The sequence below is a fragment of the Cannabis sativa genome, chromosome 1, assembly GCF_029168945.1.
Source record: "Cannabis sativa cultivar Pink pepper isolate KNU-18-1 chromosome 1, ASM2916894v1, whole genome shotgun sequence".
NCBI lineage: Eukaryota > Viridiplantae > Streptophyta > Magnoliopsida > Rosales > Cannabaceae > Cannabis > Cannabis sativa.
In genome coordinates, this window is record NC_083601.1 from 10,292,723 (window position 1) to 10,310,051 (window position 17,329).

The following is a 17,329-nucleotide window of genomic DNA, read 5'->3' on the forward strand; positions in this document are numbered from 1 at the left end:
GAACGTAAAAATGTAAATATTTTACAAAAAATGGTGTCTTATGTAATTATTCCTATATAAAAATTCTATTATAAATCATAAAATTTTTCCAAACATTTATTTTGCGTTTATCTTTCCCTTCTAAAATACAATAGCCGCCTTGGCATCACCTTACATCACATTTTTATTTTAGTTGTAAAATTGTACTAATATATATTGGAATTCTTTTTGAAGATAAATTTTCTTTTATATTTTTTCAATTATTCTATTAATTTTATCCCTATTAATTTACGATATTTTCTATTTTTATCTAATCAAAGATTAACCTTATTTTTCTCTAAAAAACACAATCTATTATATTTAAAATTGTGTCTTAATTATGTGTGTGAGAATAATTTGAATACAATACTTATATGAAAAAAGTATATTTGTAGTTGAGGAGGCTGAGGAATCTACTTTTCATGCTCTAGTGGGTTGTTCTTTTGCTCGAGCCCGTTGGAATAGATCTTTGGTTAGTATTTGTAGTTGGTCAGCGAATAGTTTTGGCTTGGTTTCAAGCTCTTTCGGCAAGGATCAGTTCTCAAGCATTGGAAGAAGCGGCGATGGTTACATGGAGTATCTGGAAGGCCTGTAATGAGGTTGTTTGGCAACAAAAATCTCCTACTGCTGCATCAGTGGTTTTGTCGGCAAGATCGTTCCTTGATCAATTTCGTTTTGCACAGTCACGGACGACAAGTTCGTTGTCTAACAGTTCGATAGGACTGTCTTCGCGTGTGCATTGGACTATACCAATTTCTGATCGGATCAAGGTCAATGTTGACGGTGCTCTATTTAATGATGTTAGCCGTTTTGGGATGGGTTGCTTAGCCCGTAACCATGCTGGTCAAGTTCTCGAGGCCTTCACTAGTAGCGAGGAGGGAATTGTTAGGCCAGAGATTGTCGAAATCATCGGGATCAAAGAGGCCTTAAGCTGGATCCGACGTCATAATTGGCAAAATGTTCTGTTGGAAACCGATAGTTTGGTCTGTGTTCAGGCTATCCAGAGTGAGTTGTATATGCCATCTGAGTTTGGTTTACTAGTTAATGATTGCAGAATTGCTTTATCTTCTTTGAGTCATGTTGCTATTCAATTTGTTGAACGATCTGTGAACAAAGCCGTCCATTGTTTGGCGCGTAGCTCTTATTTTTCTCCAGATCGTACTTTTCAAAATTATCAGTTAAGTCCTGAATTGCGTAATATTGTATTGGTTGATTTTACCGGTTAATAAAAATTTACTTTTATTAAAAAAAAAAAAGTATATTTAAATTAAATTTAATTAATGTATAAGAAAAAGATTATTCTTTAACTTCTTCATCATCTCGTATAACACAATTACACAATATATATCTAAAATATATATTATAGCCATGTGGATAACTAGTTTGCTATATATTCTAATGGGTATATAGTTACGACATTTTCGGTTAAAAGATTGTGTTTCATAGTGTATTAAATTAATGTTATTGTAACACATCAATTTAAACATTTTAAGGGAAAAAAAACAGTACAAATAGTTAATTTTTTAATAAATAAAAAATTAATTAACGTGTAAAACTTAATGGTTTGACACACATAACTTTTTAAGGGAGATCTTGATTCATAGTTACAGTTAACATTCAAGTGAAGTCTTCCTCAAAGTGCCCATGAAAAGAACCAGGAATTTTTATTCAGAAAGAATGAGATCTGGTACCTACACGTGTCAAACGAAGAAAGAAGTCTAGAAACCAGTGGGGCTCACCCTTTTGACTAATTCAATTATAAGGAGTCAAACACAGCCAACTTTTAAAACTCAATTGTCTAGTGTTTGGACCACCTTTTTAGAAATACCTTTTCCAGCGTGGACCATACTTTTGATAAAAGAAAAAAAACACACATATTTGGAATCAGAATAGAACACATCACATGCATCGTCAACTGTACAAGCCAAACCTCGAAACACGTTCACACACCACCTAGGCTAAGCTTGATGTTTCCCTTCTTCTTTCCAAAATTCATAAGAGTACATGCCATAATCTTTTGTAATAGACAATTTCTTAAGAGAAACATGTTAAAAGAGATTATAATTTAAGAAAATAACTTTAATAGAATATCGTTAACCAATCGATATAGAAAGTGTTAGGATACCACTGTACCTAATACTCAATAGAAATGCTGATCTCTTAAAAGAGCCTCCTCTCTCCTCACTATCGTTTAAGAGTTGTAATTGTCAAGTTAGGGACCACAATGAACGATTACAATTTATGAGTGGGTCTAGCCACAGTAACCAATCAAGATTCAAGATTATTATAAGGCACAAAATTTGATTGTTGGATAAAAAGTTATGCTTGTAATAGTCCTATTACCAACTATGGATATAATATATGCAATTACGCACAATCGATGGATTTTACAAAAGTAGAAGTATACACATGTGATGAGAACAAGATAGCTAGAGAAGAGAATACACAAAATGTAAAGTAGAAGACAGAAAGAATGTTTATGAATTTCAAGATGGCTTTCAAAATAATGTGAGGGGGTGAAAGGTGAAAAAGATAAGCCCCCTAAACAAGAAAATCAATCATTTAAAATCATTCTAGTTGTTAGTGTTTCACGAAATTCTAAACTAAGACCTCAAAAGAAGGTTAAAGTCCTAAACTTTACAATGGTGAAAAATGAGAAAAGAAAAATGGTGTTACTCACAAGAATTATCTTCAAACGAAAAACGTTAACTTAAAAAATCAATCTTTCTTTCTTTTTCAAATCTTTAATGGTTGTTCATTCCTATTCTGAATGAATAGAGAATAACATACCACTAGAGATGCTGCCATGGCTGTCATCACAGAGAGTTAAAGCTCTTTCCAAATTAGTTACAATGTCAGTCATGGTTGGCCTCTCTTTTCCTTCCAAATTCACACAATGCATTGCAGTATAGGCCACTAACTCAACCGCCTCTCCTTCGTTTAGCTCCGGCCGTCCCACCCTTTGGTCCAAAATTTTCGCCAATTCACCGGCCTTAATCACTGGCACCGCGAAGTCCACCACGCTAATTGGCGTGCCACCATCTTCTGCATTCCTGAATATGGCTCTCTTTCCTGTCAATATCTCCAAAAGAACCACCCCAAGTCCATAAACATCACTCTTTGCCGTCAATACGTTTAGACCATAGTATTCTGGATCAATGTACCCCACTGTTCCAGCAGCCTTCGTCGGCCTAAAATCCCGACCCGATTCAGGTCCCAATAATGACAATCCAAAATCGGAAACTTTAGCAGTCCAATTAGAATCGATCAGTATGTTTGAGGACTTAATGTCCCTGTGAATTATAGGCGGAACTGCATAGTTGTGTAGATACTCAATGCCACGAGCCGCGTCGAGAGCTATGTTGATCCTAGTTTTCCACGAGTTGAGGAAACTACTGCTTTTCTCGACATTGTTCTTGTTATGTAAATGGTCGTAGAGAGCACCATTTTTCATGTACTCATAAACCAGAAGCCTCTCTTCTTTCTCTTCGCAATACCCGACAAGCTTAACCAAATGTTTATGGTGAAGCCGAGACAAGAAAGCCAATTCCGAATCGAAAGCCATCTCTTTCTCCTGATACTTCTTCATCTTCTGACCTGTTTCTCCTCTCTTAATAGCGACCTCTCTGCCATCGGAGAGCTTGCCTTTGTAGACGACCCCGAAGCTTCCTGCGCCAATCTTGTTCTCTAAACAGAAGTCGTTAGTGGCGGCTGCAAGCTCGGCGAGGGTGAATTCCTCAGCCCGGTCTGCGTGTTTCGATGAAGTTCCGCTCCTCTGGCGTCTCATGATTCTGGAGCCTTGGCGCCTAATGGTTGAAGACCTAGACGGTGGGCTAGTGTTAGATGTGGTAGGGCCTCCGCCATTGGAGCTGGCAGCTCTGGTGATCGTGGGCTGGACAGAGTTATGGATTTTCTTCTTCCCGAAACAGACACCTGTCCATAAGCAGTAAATAACTGTGCAAACCCCGGCAAAAGCTCCAACTGATCCCACTATAGCGAATGCTAATAAACCCTTCCTCAAACCCCTGGAGGGAGATGAAGACTGCGGCTGCAAAACCGGCGGCAATGACTGTTGCTGTGGCGGTGGTGGGGTTGATGGGATTTGAGAAAAATATGTCTTACAAATATTTCCATTACCGGAACAGAGCTTTTGAGATAAAGGATATATAGTGCAGTTTCCAGAAATGGTTTGAACACAAGGTCCTGGAAGAATTTCTGGTAAGGGAAGCTCTGAATTTGGATCCGTAACAAAACCATTATTGGACCATCCTGGTCCCCAACATAAGATAGAAAAGTTTGTCGTTGTTAATCCACAAGTGAAATTCAAACCTGAAACAATAGTTTCGAACGATACCCCTTGTATTGCTTCCACAGAAAATAGCCCTCCACCACCCCAACAAACCACCGAGCCATTTCTTCTGATTCCGCAACTATGGTTAGCTCCTAGAGACAATCGATAAAACTCGAACGGTGAGCCAATAGGAGCATTTAATTGACCCGAAGAGTTGTTACCTGAGCAGACCAAAAAACCAGTACTATTCAACCCACAAACATGTGATTCACCGGCACTAATACTCGCCATAGTCATATTCCCAAACCCACTCTGTATATCATTAACGGTTGAAACAGATCCCCAACACCGAACCCTGTTATTATCTCTCAAAATACCACAAGAAAAACCCAACCCAGATGATATTGAAGAGAATCGATCAGACCCAGATGGCGGAAATTTAAAGCTACTGTCGTTCCTCCAACATTTCAGAGCTCCGGTACCTACCACCGTCGCGCAAATATGGGGATCGCCAACGGCGATACTTTCCAGTCGCACAGTGTTGTTGAAGTAAACCCTCTGCGTCCTCACGGGTAAGGTGGTGTTCTCCATCAAGAGATTGTCCCAGCAAAGCATGGTGTAACCACCAGCCCTGATGCCGCAAATGGAGTTCCGGCCACCGGAAATGGAGGAGAAGGACACGTTGGGAAATACGTCGAGTGGTTGTTGTCCTTTTCTGTAGCAGATGATTCTCTGCCATTGTTCATTGGCGACTATCCCACAGACTATTCCGGAGTAGGTGACGGCGAGAGTGTCGCCGGAGCCGAGGGCATAGGTTGAGGGGATAATGAAAGAGATGAAGATAACAACGACAACGAGAGTTACGGCGGCGACCGCGGTGGAGGAGGAAGAGGGTATTTTCGTCATCTAAAAGGTAGGGGCTTTATGAAGGGAGTGGTGGGTGGTGACAGTAGTCTGGTGTGCTTCATTGGGGGGAGAGTAGAGAGGTCAGAGGTAGAAGAAGAGAAAAGAGTGTGAGATTTCAGAGTGAAAGAGAGAATATAGAGTTAGAGAGGTTCTTCTTCTTGGTTTTTCAGTTTCAGAAACGAGCAAAAACCTCAACAAAATACCCTCTTTCTTTGTGATACAAAAATTAAAATACCTTTAAACCGTGTTTGGTTTGGTTCAATTTTTCAATAATTTTTATTTTTTTATTTTTGTTAAAAATAAATATTATTTTTTTTTTTGAAAATAAATATTATTATTATTTGTGAGAGATTTCTGGGAAAAAAAAAAACGAGAGAGAGATTGTTCAAAAAAAAATAAAAATCAAAGAAAGAGAGGGAGAAGAGGATGGTGATACGATTCTTTAAATAACTTTTAATTTAAGGTGCATGAAATAGAGATGTCATTTTTTTAATAGATAAATTAATAATAAGGACAATTATCTCCCTAAAATAGAAATAACAAGAGATTTACTTTTGTTTTTTTTTATTTTTGAATTCACATTCCTCTTTGCTTCACATTGGGAGACCTTTGATTTTTCTATGTAGAGAAAGTTGAGAGATTCCCAAAAATTTAGTTGCCTAAGAACATATATTTGGACCTTTGGGGTGCATTTGTTTTTCTTTTTTAAATCAAGACATTTCAATTTGTTTGGTTTAAATATTTAGACAGTTTTTTTTTCTTTAATTTCTGAATGTATTTTTTAGTGTTTATTTTTTGTTGGAAAAATGAATAATGTCATTAAAAAGGCATAAAGCTACATAAATCCAGCGATCATTACAAGCATGAAAAACTAAAATAAGTTAGGCAAATAATTAGACAACCAAACTCAAAATCATCTAAAGGGCCTATTAAGTTAAAGAATGTACAAAAATATTATTAGCTCGCTTACAATGAGAATAAGAAATATGAGAGAAAGACTTTTAAACATGAAAAATATCATTAATAACAATACCACTCATTGTAAACTTTCATCTTATTAGAGACTGAATTTACAAAATGCAAACAGTCATAAAACACACAAATGTGATTATACCCAAACCGCCTACAAAAATGAAGACCTTGTAGCAGGACTGAAGCCTCCGCCACATGCGGTTCAATTATGCCATCGGTTGGAGTAGCAGCATAACAAAGCACATCACCATTGGGATGAGACACAACCACTCCTATGCCAAACCTCTTCCTTTTAGAGAAAATGTGAGCATCCACAAACAAATTAATCTCTCTCAAATTTAACTCAAGACTCACTCCCGCTATATGACAAGAAGAAGACTGTGGAGAACTCACTAGGACCGATCGATCAGAGTGGTGTTGGGCATCTTGGAACCACCAAAGATAGCTAAGAGCCTAGCTACTAACTATTTCATAAGAAATCAGCTTATTATCATGCACAAAGGTATTGCGACGATACCAAATTCTCGAACAAAGAACAAAAAATTCTTCAACTTCTTCTTTAGACAAAATATCCATAACCCCAACTAAAAGTTCATAGAAATTAGATGCCATCTTCAAACTATCCAAGCCCCTCAAACCCTACCCATGCCGAGTAGATTTAAAGGAAGGACACAACCACAAGGAATGGAGAGTTGTTTCATTGTTCCGTAAACAAATAAGACATATCTTAGAAGCATTTATTTCATGTCTAGTTAAATTAGCATAAATTGGGATAAAATTCACGCTAGCTTTTCATACAAAATTCTTTATCTTTAGAGGAAGAGAGAGCTTCCAAAGAAACTTCCACCACTTAGAAGTTTATTCACAAATTAAAAAATTACATAATATAATGAACTAATTAAATTATATTTTAAAAAATGTACAAATATTCAAATACAAAACATAATTAATTTTAAGAAATTTAAAATATGTATTGTTTTCTCTTTTTTGAAATAGCTTTAGTGCAAGTTCATTCCTCAATTTTTTCATGATCTGTGCATCCTCTGCTCTCCAACTGGCTCCATTTGTTTCCTCCAATTTTTTTTTCTGGTCCTTCCTCAAAGATTACTTGACATTTTTTTTCTTGCAAGAATGATTACTTGAGGTTGATCAAATTGATTGAAGAATTCATCATTGATACACTTTTTCTTGATAAAATTTCTAAATTGCAAAACATGCAATAATAATATCTCATTGGACGTAAAAAATCATATGGAGCCATCTTATCTACTATTTGAAATCTTGCTTTTAAAACTCCAAATGAACGTTCAATAACATTTCTAAGTTGAGTGTGAGTGTGGTTAAACTTCTCCTTTTCGTTACAGCATGCCTACGACGATAATCTCCTAACCAATATCAAATATTATTATAAGGAGGTCAAAATCCCTAAGTGTATGGATATGTTGCATCACATAGGTAATACTTATCTTAAATGGACACATAAAATTGTTAAATTATGTTATCATACCAATATATTACACACTGTTACAGAAAGGGTCATTGATGACCATCAAACTGGTCATGAAAGCTCTTTCACATCCTCTTGTTGATAGATATGATATGCAACGCCATGAAAGAGGTATTTTTCATGTCCAACAATGTTGGATGTGATGGGTGTTGGGTTTTATGCCCTAAATAAAACTCTTTACAATCTGATTAGTTATCAATATAAGAAATTTGAAGTGATTGATGTTTGCATGAATTTTACATGCTAATGGTTTAATATGTTTAATATGTTTATGACATTCATACACACAAAATCAGTTAAATCCAGATCATATGTTTATTCACAGTTACAGTATCGTCAACACAGTGGAATGTGATTGTGACCATATGAATCAAAAGTTTTGGTCCCTGTTTCATCAGTGTTATTGGATTTACACTAATGTGATAATCAGCGATGATGTGTACTTACACTTGGAGTAAGTGTTATGTTCTTTCCAGGACATTAGTAAAGTATACTAGTTTCGAATGTATGGAGTATACATTGGACTGGATCGATATTGCAACTAAGTTAAGATATTACAAACTTACCGTTATACATATCTTTCCAAGTCAATATCAGTAGTTGATCTTAAGATTAAAAAGAATCTAAATCCTGATATGCTTGGGCTCAACTCAGGAGTGCTATTCATGTTCTTTGATTTATTAGTTAAGCCTACTTTTGGGTCAGGGTGATACGTATATTTTGGGAACATGATAGTATGATTGAGTGGGAGTGCTGAACATAAATATGGAATCTATAGCTTCTACTGGTGTATAGAAGTTAAGTGATGATTCCCTTCGAGCTTAGAAAATAGAAGTAAATGGATGAGCTCTTGTTTAACTGACTAATTATTAGATCACTAAACACCATTTACAGGTAGCTAAGTGTTTTAAGGGGCAAAATACATTGAGGGGTGAGAACGGTAAAGAAATCTCATCTTGATGTAAATCATCTATATAGAGGATCTTTAAATCACAATAAGATTATAACAATAGTTAAATGAGATAGTATATTGGTATCGTGAAACATACAATATGCTCTATATAAGTCTGAGAGTGCAATTCTAAGTTCTAAGAGTGGATTCAACGAAGAATTAATAAGTAGGAATTTACTTGGTAAATTTGGTTCACTTATTGGAAGCTCAGCATATAGATCCATGGTCCCCATTCTAGTTGAGAATATTCTGCTTGTAAGACTCATTAATTGATTCGTGATTGGTCAATTATAATTCTAAAGTTAGACTATGTCTAATTTTATGAATTTTCACTAAGCAGGGGTGAAATTGTAAGGAAAAGAGTTTTCTAGGTTTATTTATTTATTAATGGACTTTATATGTCTAATTAATAATTAAATTAAATGACAATATTATTTAATAATCTATTTTAGTTATTAAATAATTAGTTTTGGCATTTAAAAGGTTAGAATTGGAAAATTGGCGTTTTTGAGAAAATAGAGATAAAATTTGATAAAATTGCAAAATTAAGTGAGGCCCATTAACACCATATGGCCGGCCACTTAAAAGGCTTTTTTAAATTAATATTTTCATTATTTTAATGCCAAATAATTCCTAACCTAAACCTAGTAGTTGCCTATAAATAGAAAGTGATGGCTCAGTCAAATTACACATGCTTTCATTACCTTTCTGACAGAAATTTCTCTCTTCAGAAAACTGAGCCTTCCTCACTCTCTACCTTGGCCGAAATCTCTCTCTCTCTTCTCCCTTCATCTTTTTCGTGACCCTAGTGAAAGAGTAAGTGCCCACACACAGCAAGCAGTAACTCAATCATAGATTAGAAGACTGTGAAGGATCAAAGCTTGAAGAAGAAGGAGATTCGGGCTCAGATCTTGATTATACTCTGCTACTGAAAGGAATCAAGGGTTAGAGATCTGAGTGGAAGGAGACATTTATTCCGCTGCATCAATGTAAGGTTTTCTTAACTTTATATGTGTTTATTTTATCGTTTTAGAAAGTTCATATTTAGGATGTTAATAAACATACTTGTAAGTAGATCTAAGATCCTGGTAAAATAATTCCCAACAATGGGACCCATTGGGATGCTTGTATCATGTCTAGCTTTGTTGGACTTAAAAATTATATTTCATGTCCAAAATTGTTGGACACGAATCTCTTAGCTTTATTTCGGTCAGTTGGAAGAATACCTTGCTCTAAGTATTGGGCAATCAGAGTCATCCATGATGTACAATTTTTCGATCATGACAATAGGCTCCTAATCTTCGTTGAAGCTTTGTTTGGCTAGGTATGTGATGAGAATTACACCGAGAGTGTCAGAATTAGTTGTATTAGCTAGTTTAGCTAGTGAGTCTGCGTTTGCATTCTGTTCACGCGTCACTTGTTGGATGGAGTAGTGCTTGAGCTAGGCTATAGATCCTTAGCTTTGTTTAAGTATGATACCATGTTTGACCCTCAAGCTTGAAACTTATTGAGAATCTGATTAACGACTAGCTATGAATCACTATAGATCTCAAGTGAGTCGGCTTTGATTGCTAGTGCTAATCGTAGTCCTACTAGGAGTGGCTCATACTCTGCCTTATTGTTTATTGGGGTGAGCTCAAATTGCAATGCATTGTGTGTTTGAAATCTCTCTAAAGTTACTAAGATGAGTCCTGCACCAGAATCATGCTCATTGGAGGATCCTGTTGGAAATTATTTTACCAGGATCTTAGATCTACTCACAAGTATGTTGTTTAAACACCCTAAATATGAACTTTCTAAAACGATAAAATAAACACATATAAAGTTAAGAAAACCTTACATTGATGCAGCGGAATTAATGTCTCCTTCCACTCAGATCTCTAACCCTTGAATCCTTTCTGTAGCAGAGTATAATCAAGATCTGAGCCCGAATGTCCTTCTTCTTCAAGTTTGATCCTTCACAGTCTTCCAATCTATGATTGAGTTACTGCTTGCTGTGTGTGGGCACTTACTCTTTCACTAGGGTCACGAAAAAGATGAAGGAGAAAAGAGGGAGGTATTTCGGCCAGGTATAGAAAGCGGGGAAGGCTCAGTTTTTCTGAAGAGAGAAATTTCTGTCAAAAAGGCTTGTTCAAAGATGTGTATTTGACTGAGCCATCACTTTCTATTTATAGGCAACTACTAGGTTTAGGTTTAGAATTATTTGGCATTAAAATAATGAAAATATTAATTTGAAAAAGCTAATCTAAGTGGCCGGCCATGGTGTTGATTGGGCCTCACTTGATTTTGCAATTTTATCAAATTTTATCTCTATTTTCTCAAAAACGCCAATTTTCCAATTCTAACCTTTTAAATGCCAAAATTAATTATTTAATAACTAAAATAGATTATTAAATAATATTGTCATTTAATTTAATTATTAATTAGACATATAAAGTCCATTAATAAATAAATAAACCTAGAATCTCTTTTCTTTACAATTTCACCCCTGCTTAGTGAAAATTCATAAAATTAGACATAGTCTAACTTTAGAATTATAATTGATCAATCACGAATCAATTAATGAGTCTTACAAGCAGAATGTTCTCAACTAGAATGGGGACCATGGATCTATATGCTGAGCTTCCAATAAGTGAACCAAATTTACCAAGTAAATTCCTACTTATTAATTCTTCGTTGAATCCACTCTTAGAACTTAGAATTGCACTCTCAGACTTATATAGAGCATATTGTATGTTCCACGATATCAATATACTATCTCATTTAACCATTGTTATAATCTTATTGTGATTTAAAGATCCTCTATATAGATGATTTACATCGAGATGGGATTTCTTTACCGTTCTCACCCCTCAATGTATTTTGCCCCTTAAAACACTTAGCTACCTGTAAATGGTGTTTAGTGATCTAATAATTAGTCAGTTAAACAAGAGCTCATCCATTTACTTCTATTTGCTAAGCTCGAAGGGAATCATCACTTGACTTCTATACACCAGTAGAAGCTATAGATTCCATATTTATGTTCAAAGACTTCCACTCAATCATACTATCATGTTCCCAAAATATACGTATCACCCTGACCCAAAAGTAGGCTTAACTAATAAATCAAAGAACATGAATAGCACTCCTGAGTTGAGCCCAAGCATATCAGGATTTAGATTCTTTTAATCTTAAGATCAACTACTGAAATTGACTTGGAAAGATATGTGTAACGGTAAGTTTGTAATATCTTAACTTAGTTGCAATATCGGTCCAGTCCAATGTATACTCCATACATTCAAAACTAGTATACTTTACTAATGCCCTGGAAAGAACATAACACTTACTCCAAGTGTAAGTACACATCATCGCTGATTATCACATTAGTGTAAATCCAATAACACTGATGAAACAGGGACCAAAACTTTTGATTCATATGATCACAATCACATTCCACTGTGTTGACGATACTGTAATTGTGAATAAACATATGATCTGGATTTAACTGATTTTGTGTGTATGAATGTAATAAACATATTAAACATATTAAACCATTAGCATGTAAAATTCATGCAAACATCAATCACTTCAAATTTCTTATATTGATAACTAATCAGATTGTAAAGAGTTTTATTTAGGGCATAAAACCCAACAAACTCCCACTTGCACTAATATAAAACAAACTATGCAAATAGGTCAATCTGATGTCTTGATCTTCAGATCAAGTGTAGTATATTTGAATCCACCCAAACTTCTGGAAACTAGTTCATAAAAACTCTTATGAAACATCCTTTACTATATGCTTTACTTATCAAGGGATACTGAAATCTTTACTGTTTTAAAAGTACATCTGAATTAACAGAAGACATATCTCTCATATTTTAAAATATGTAATTGAGATAATACAGTGTAGACTTATCTTCAGTGATATAACTTCCTGGTATTTTCGAATAGACCAAGTTATAGTTCTTCTCTGGTAGAGCTTGAATTATTTTACAATAATTCCTCCACCCCCAAAGTAAGCACCATCTCATAGAAATTTCGAAATTAGATGGTGAGATACAAAGACAACTGTTACACAGTTCCTTAATATCTAACGTATAGATCACTTTCATAAATCCTTCTTGAATATCTTCTAATGTTCCTTATTTGATTACATCTCAGATAGCTCCCACTCAATAGCAGATGTCTGGTTAAATAATACTTTTAACCTCTGATTGTTTGGAGAGTTACCTAGTTGTGACTTTTGTATTAGTCTGAAACTTTAAGTTAAGACTAAGTCATCAACATAGCAGACTAGTATTTTGAAGTGAAAAATACATGCCAGAGATAAAGTAATCAAAATTAAGATACCATCAAATTTTATGAGGATTAAGAATTCTTGGTTCAAGTCATTCGAATGGACTGAACTAGAGTTCTTTATCTTATTCTCATAATTCTGATAAGCTATACCTATCCATGTGAATGGTTAGATTTGCTTTTCAGTAGTGTTCTTAAGTACCTATCACAATTATCAACCTAATGAAGATGGGTATAGAACTTTAAAATTCTCCCACTCAATTAAGGTAGTGTGAAACTTTAACAAAGAACTTTCAAAGGTATCAAACTTTTACTTACAACAGTAAAAACGAAATGGAACATACAATCAAGATCAAGAATTTATATTGACAATAGCTGACTCATTATATTACTTCCATGTTTAAACAAGATATGTGTTTCATAGGGAATTGTGGAATGGACTCCACCCTTAAGAATATACATATAGAGTACTATGGATAACCTCCACCCCTAAGTATATAGAGAGATTATGATCCACCCCTAAAGGTTGTAAAGATCATGATTCTCTTAGTGTGATAGAGTTTATGTGGAGTTGAATACTATCCAGAGTTCATTAGATATAAAAGATCGTTGAACTGCATAGTTTTCTTAACTTTTCTCCACCCCTATCAGATCAAAAGATCCTTTTATTAAACAAATTCTTAATAATTGTATGAGAATTAACAATTATTGATAAACATAGAAATAATTTCTAGTGTTTATATAATATAACTCTATGAAGAGTTGTAAATATTATAGAATTTGCATCAATAATAAAAACACTTACACAGACAAACATACACATATAATGTGGTAATAATTGATGAAGATAAATTAAATGAAGCTCAATCTCATTAATTGCAATAGGGAATTTCGAAAAAAAAAAAACTTTATTAATATTAAAAAAAAATATTGCAACAATATGAGAAAAAACAGGGATAAATATCCCTAACTAAAATTTGAAATCCAAATTGTCTTTAAACTAAAACAATTAATTCAAAAATTGAAGAGCTTCATCTTCATCTGGACGATTTCACCCTTGATCCAGCTTTCTGATCCAACTCAATTGAGTTCAAGTAGCTTGGCCTATAAGAAGAAGAAAACAAATAAACAAAGTTAGTCCAGAATCATAAATCCAATTGGATAATAATTCACTAAACTTTTTAAAGTTTATTAATGGAAATACCTTGTTTCTTTGCAAGAAGTTTAGGACACTGGGGTTTCCAATGACCTTTCTCATTGCAGTAGAAACACTTTCCTTTAAGTGTAGCATCACCAGAAGGAACAGCCTTTTTATTCTTCATGGCTTTTGTTCGCTTCTTGGTGTTGTTCCACTTCTTCTTCGATTTGGGCTTTGAAGCAGAGGCAACATTTGCTTCAGGTTTTATCGTCCCATTACCATTCCCAGGATTGTGAGGTTTACTCCCTTTCTTCTTGGGTCCTCCAATCAAATTTTCATAAGTTTGAAGGTCATTGACTAATCATGAAAGTCAATTTCCTTCTTATTCATGACATAATTTGATGTGTATGGTAGAAATGCTGGAGTCAGGCTATTCAAGATAAGACTAACTTGAGTAGCACTGTCCATTTCAGCACCATGATCTTGGGCTTCTTGGAAATAACTGGACATGAGGAGAACATGGTCACGCACGTTTTGATGAGGTTCCATCCGTGCATTAATGTACTTCTTAGTCGCGTCAAAGCGTGACTGAAGTGATGCCTTACCGAATAGCTCATTTAACTTCGTCATAACTTCAGCAGCCTTCTCGGTTTTAGAAAACCGAGTTTTGAGGGTGTCAACCATGCTAGAAAGCATAAAGTATAGAGCTTTGTCATTTGCTTTCTGCCAACGCTCATACTTTTCTTTCACAGCTTTGGAGGCATTGTCCCCAGGCACTTCAGGTGACGGCTCAGTTAAAACAAACAAGGCACTTTCACCTATGAGAGCAATATTAATGTTCTCATTCCATTTATTAAAGTTAGATCCATTCAGCTTATTTTCAGTCAACAGTGATAACATGGGATTCATTTTGACAAAACAGGATACTACAAAATAATAGAAATCAACAAATAATGGTTTAACACAAAATCAATTCAGAAATTATAAGCACATAGCAAGTAGGAATGATATGAGAAAATACTTAAAAATTCAATCCTAAATAATTTCCAAGGTTTTCAACAAACTGATATCAGTGTCCCGTTTAGGTGAGAGTCAAAGCTACCATCCATTGAATAGAGTTGTCAGCTCATCTAAAATGTTAAACATTCTAGCAACCTTTTATTCGATCAAGATCAGAATCCAGCGTTGTCCCGTTTAGGCGAGAGTCAAGGCTATTCTATCTCATGAGCTTCTACCATTGTTTCGCAATTTGCAAGTCAAATATGGTCGCCACCATTAGGGTGATCTATACCATATAAAACACTTACAAACCACTTATCATGCGAGGTTAAACGGTGCGAAATTGCTAATGAACGTTCCTCCATTAGGGAGGATTACTCACTAAAACAAACGCGGTGTAAAACCCACAATGGAGATCGAATATCTTAATAATAATAAAGCTCATTATTTAAAATGTATTTTCTTTATAATTCTAATAAATAAATCTCATTAAATTCTAAATTAAGAATTAAAATTCAAAAATAAGAATTTAATATAATATTTATAAAATTATACTTAGATGGTGATTGAAATAAAATTAATTATTTCCATCTTAGTAATAATCTTAAATATAAATATTAAGAAAATTAATTTAAGTTGAATTAAATAAATAATTAGCAACTTAAAAATTTCCTTTGAGAATATATTTATTGGGTTCGAAAATTTAAAGTATATAAAAATACAATTTTCGAAAATAATAAAAATAGAAAAGAAATACTTCAAGCAAAAATATCATCTATCTAGATATTCTTTGACTAGTTAATTCAATTTCTAATAATATATATATTTTAAATTCATTTATTTTAAATTAATCAATTAAATGAAAAAATCATTGATTTGAGTTGGTCCAAGAATTAATTAAAATAAATAATTAATTTACAACTCAATCTATTTTTCAAAATAAAAAAAATCGAAAATATTGCATAAATAAAATGCAAATTTCGAAATTGATTAATAAAATAAAGAAAAATATATATATTGAAAATTATTTAAATTTAAGTTGAAAAATTAAATTTCAACCTAAAATAATTTTCTATTTAATTAAGTGTCATGAAAAATCAATAAATATTTAAGTATCATGATGAAAATCAACTTAGATATTTAGATTTTTCAAGTTAATTAAATGTATTAAATTCAAGAAATAAATAATTAAGTGTAGAGAAGGCTTAATTATTAATTTCTATTTAATACTAGGAAAAATATACTTAATAAAATTGTACCAAAATTAATTATTTAAATAATTAATTTCACAAAGTATAATATTTTCCTATTTAAATATTAGAAATAATAAGTAGTCTAGAAATTACTATCTAGAAAATATCTTATTTGACTAAGTATCTTTTCAAAAATTTGAAAAATATCTAATTTAAGTTAGATAGAAAAAATCTTAAACTTAAATAATTTCAAATTTAGATTTAATTAAATATCAAAAATTAAGTAGTAACCACTTAATTTGAAGATATCTTTTAAAGTTAATATTTGAAAAGATATTAACCAAAAAAAATATCTAAAATATTCCATTTTAAGTTTTTTTTTTTTTTTGAAAATCCATTTTAAGTTAATATTTGAAAAGATATTAACTTAAAAAATATCTTAAGAATCTTTAATAACTAATGCCTAGGATTCCTCAACTTTTGATTTAAAATTTAAATCAAATATTCAAATTTAAGTTAGATAAGAAAAATCAGTTGTTACAAGTAATTTATAACTTAAATAGGAATATTTAATTAAATAAGCTCCAGAAAGAATCTTAGTTAGTTAAAATTCTATATTTAATTAAATACAAGAAAAATACAAATAGTTTGTCTAGAAATAATATCTAAACTAAAAGTGTTTTTCTTAAAATTAACTTTAAAATATTAAAATGAAAATAATTTTTCATATATTTTAAAAGTTAATTATGTTGCTAATTCAATTTTATTAGGTCAAACTAATATAATTAACCTAGTACAGTTATTCAAATCACGCAAATGGGCCTTCACAATTGGGGTAGTTCATGTGAGAGGGTGCTGGGTTCAGTATGTCGTACCCACTTCTATGGCTCCCAACTCTCACACAAGGCCCAAAAGAGAGGAATTTAACCTTAAAATAAATAACTGTTATTAATTGAATAGGTCCAAGAACTAAATGGACCTAAATAAAATCTATTATGTTGTGACATTTTATTTAGCAACAACCTATATGTATCTATATTAAAACAAAATAAACATATGGGCTCACACATGCACA

At 33.2% G+C, this 17,329-nt stretch overlaps 2 protein-coding genes across 2 annotated transcripts; one reads left to right on the forward strand and one right to left on the reverse strand.

Annotated features, from left to right (window-relative positions):
* The first annotated feature begins 581 nt into the window (after positions 1 to 581).
* LOC115703783 (uncharacterized) lies at positions 582 to 1,244 on the forward strand. The gene has a single exon (XM_030631015.2). It carries the CDS (start codon positions 582 to 584, stop codon positions 1,242 to 1,244), a length of 663 nt encoding a protein of 220 aa, XP_030486875.2.
* Positions 1,245 to 2,471: 1,227 nt separating this feature from the next.
* LOC115707607 (putative serine/threonine-protein kinase-like protein CCR3) lies at positions 2,472 to 5,628 on the reverse strand. The gene has a single exon (XM_030635621.2). The coding sequence runs from the start codon at positions 5,213 to 5,215 to the stop codon at positions 2,780 to 2,782; it is 2,436 nt and encodes an 811-aa protein (XP_030491481.2). The 5' UTR covers positions 5,216 to 5,628; the 3' UTR covers positions 2,472 to 2,779.
* Positions 5,629 to 17,329: the final 11,701 nt, after the last annotated feature.

Excerpts from the sequence above, each read along its gene's own strand:
- LOC115703783 (XM_030631015.2), top strand. The coding sequence starts at position 582 with ATGGTTACATGGAGTATCTGGAAGGCCTGTAATGAGGTTGTTTGGCAA.
- LOC115707607 (XM_030635621.2), bottom strand. The coding sequence starts at position 5,215 with ATGACGAAAATACCCTCTTCCTCCTCCACCGCGGTCGCCGCCGTAACT.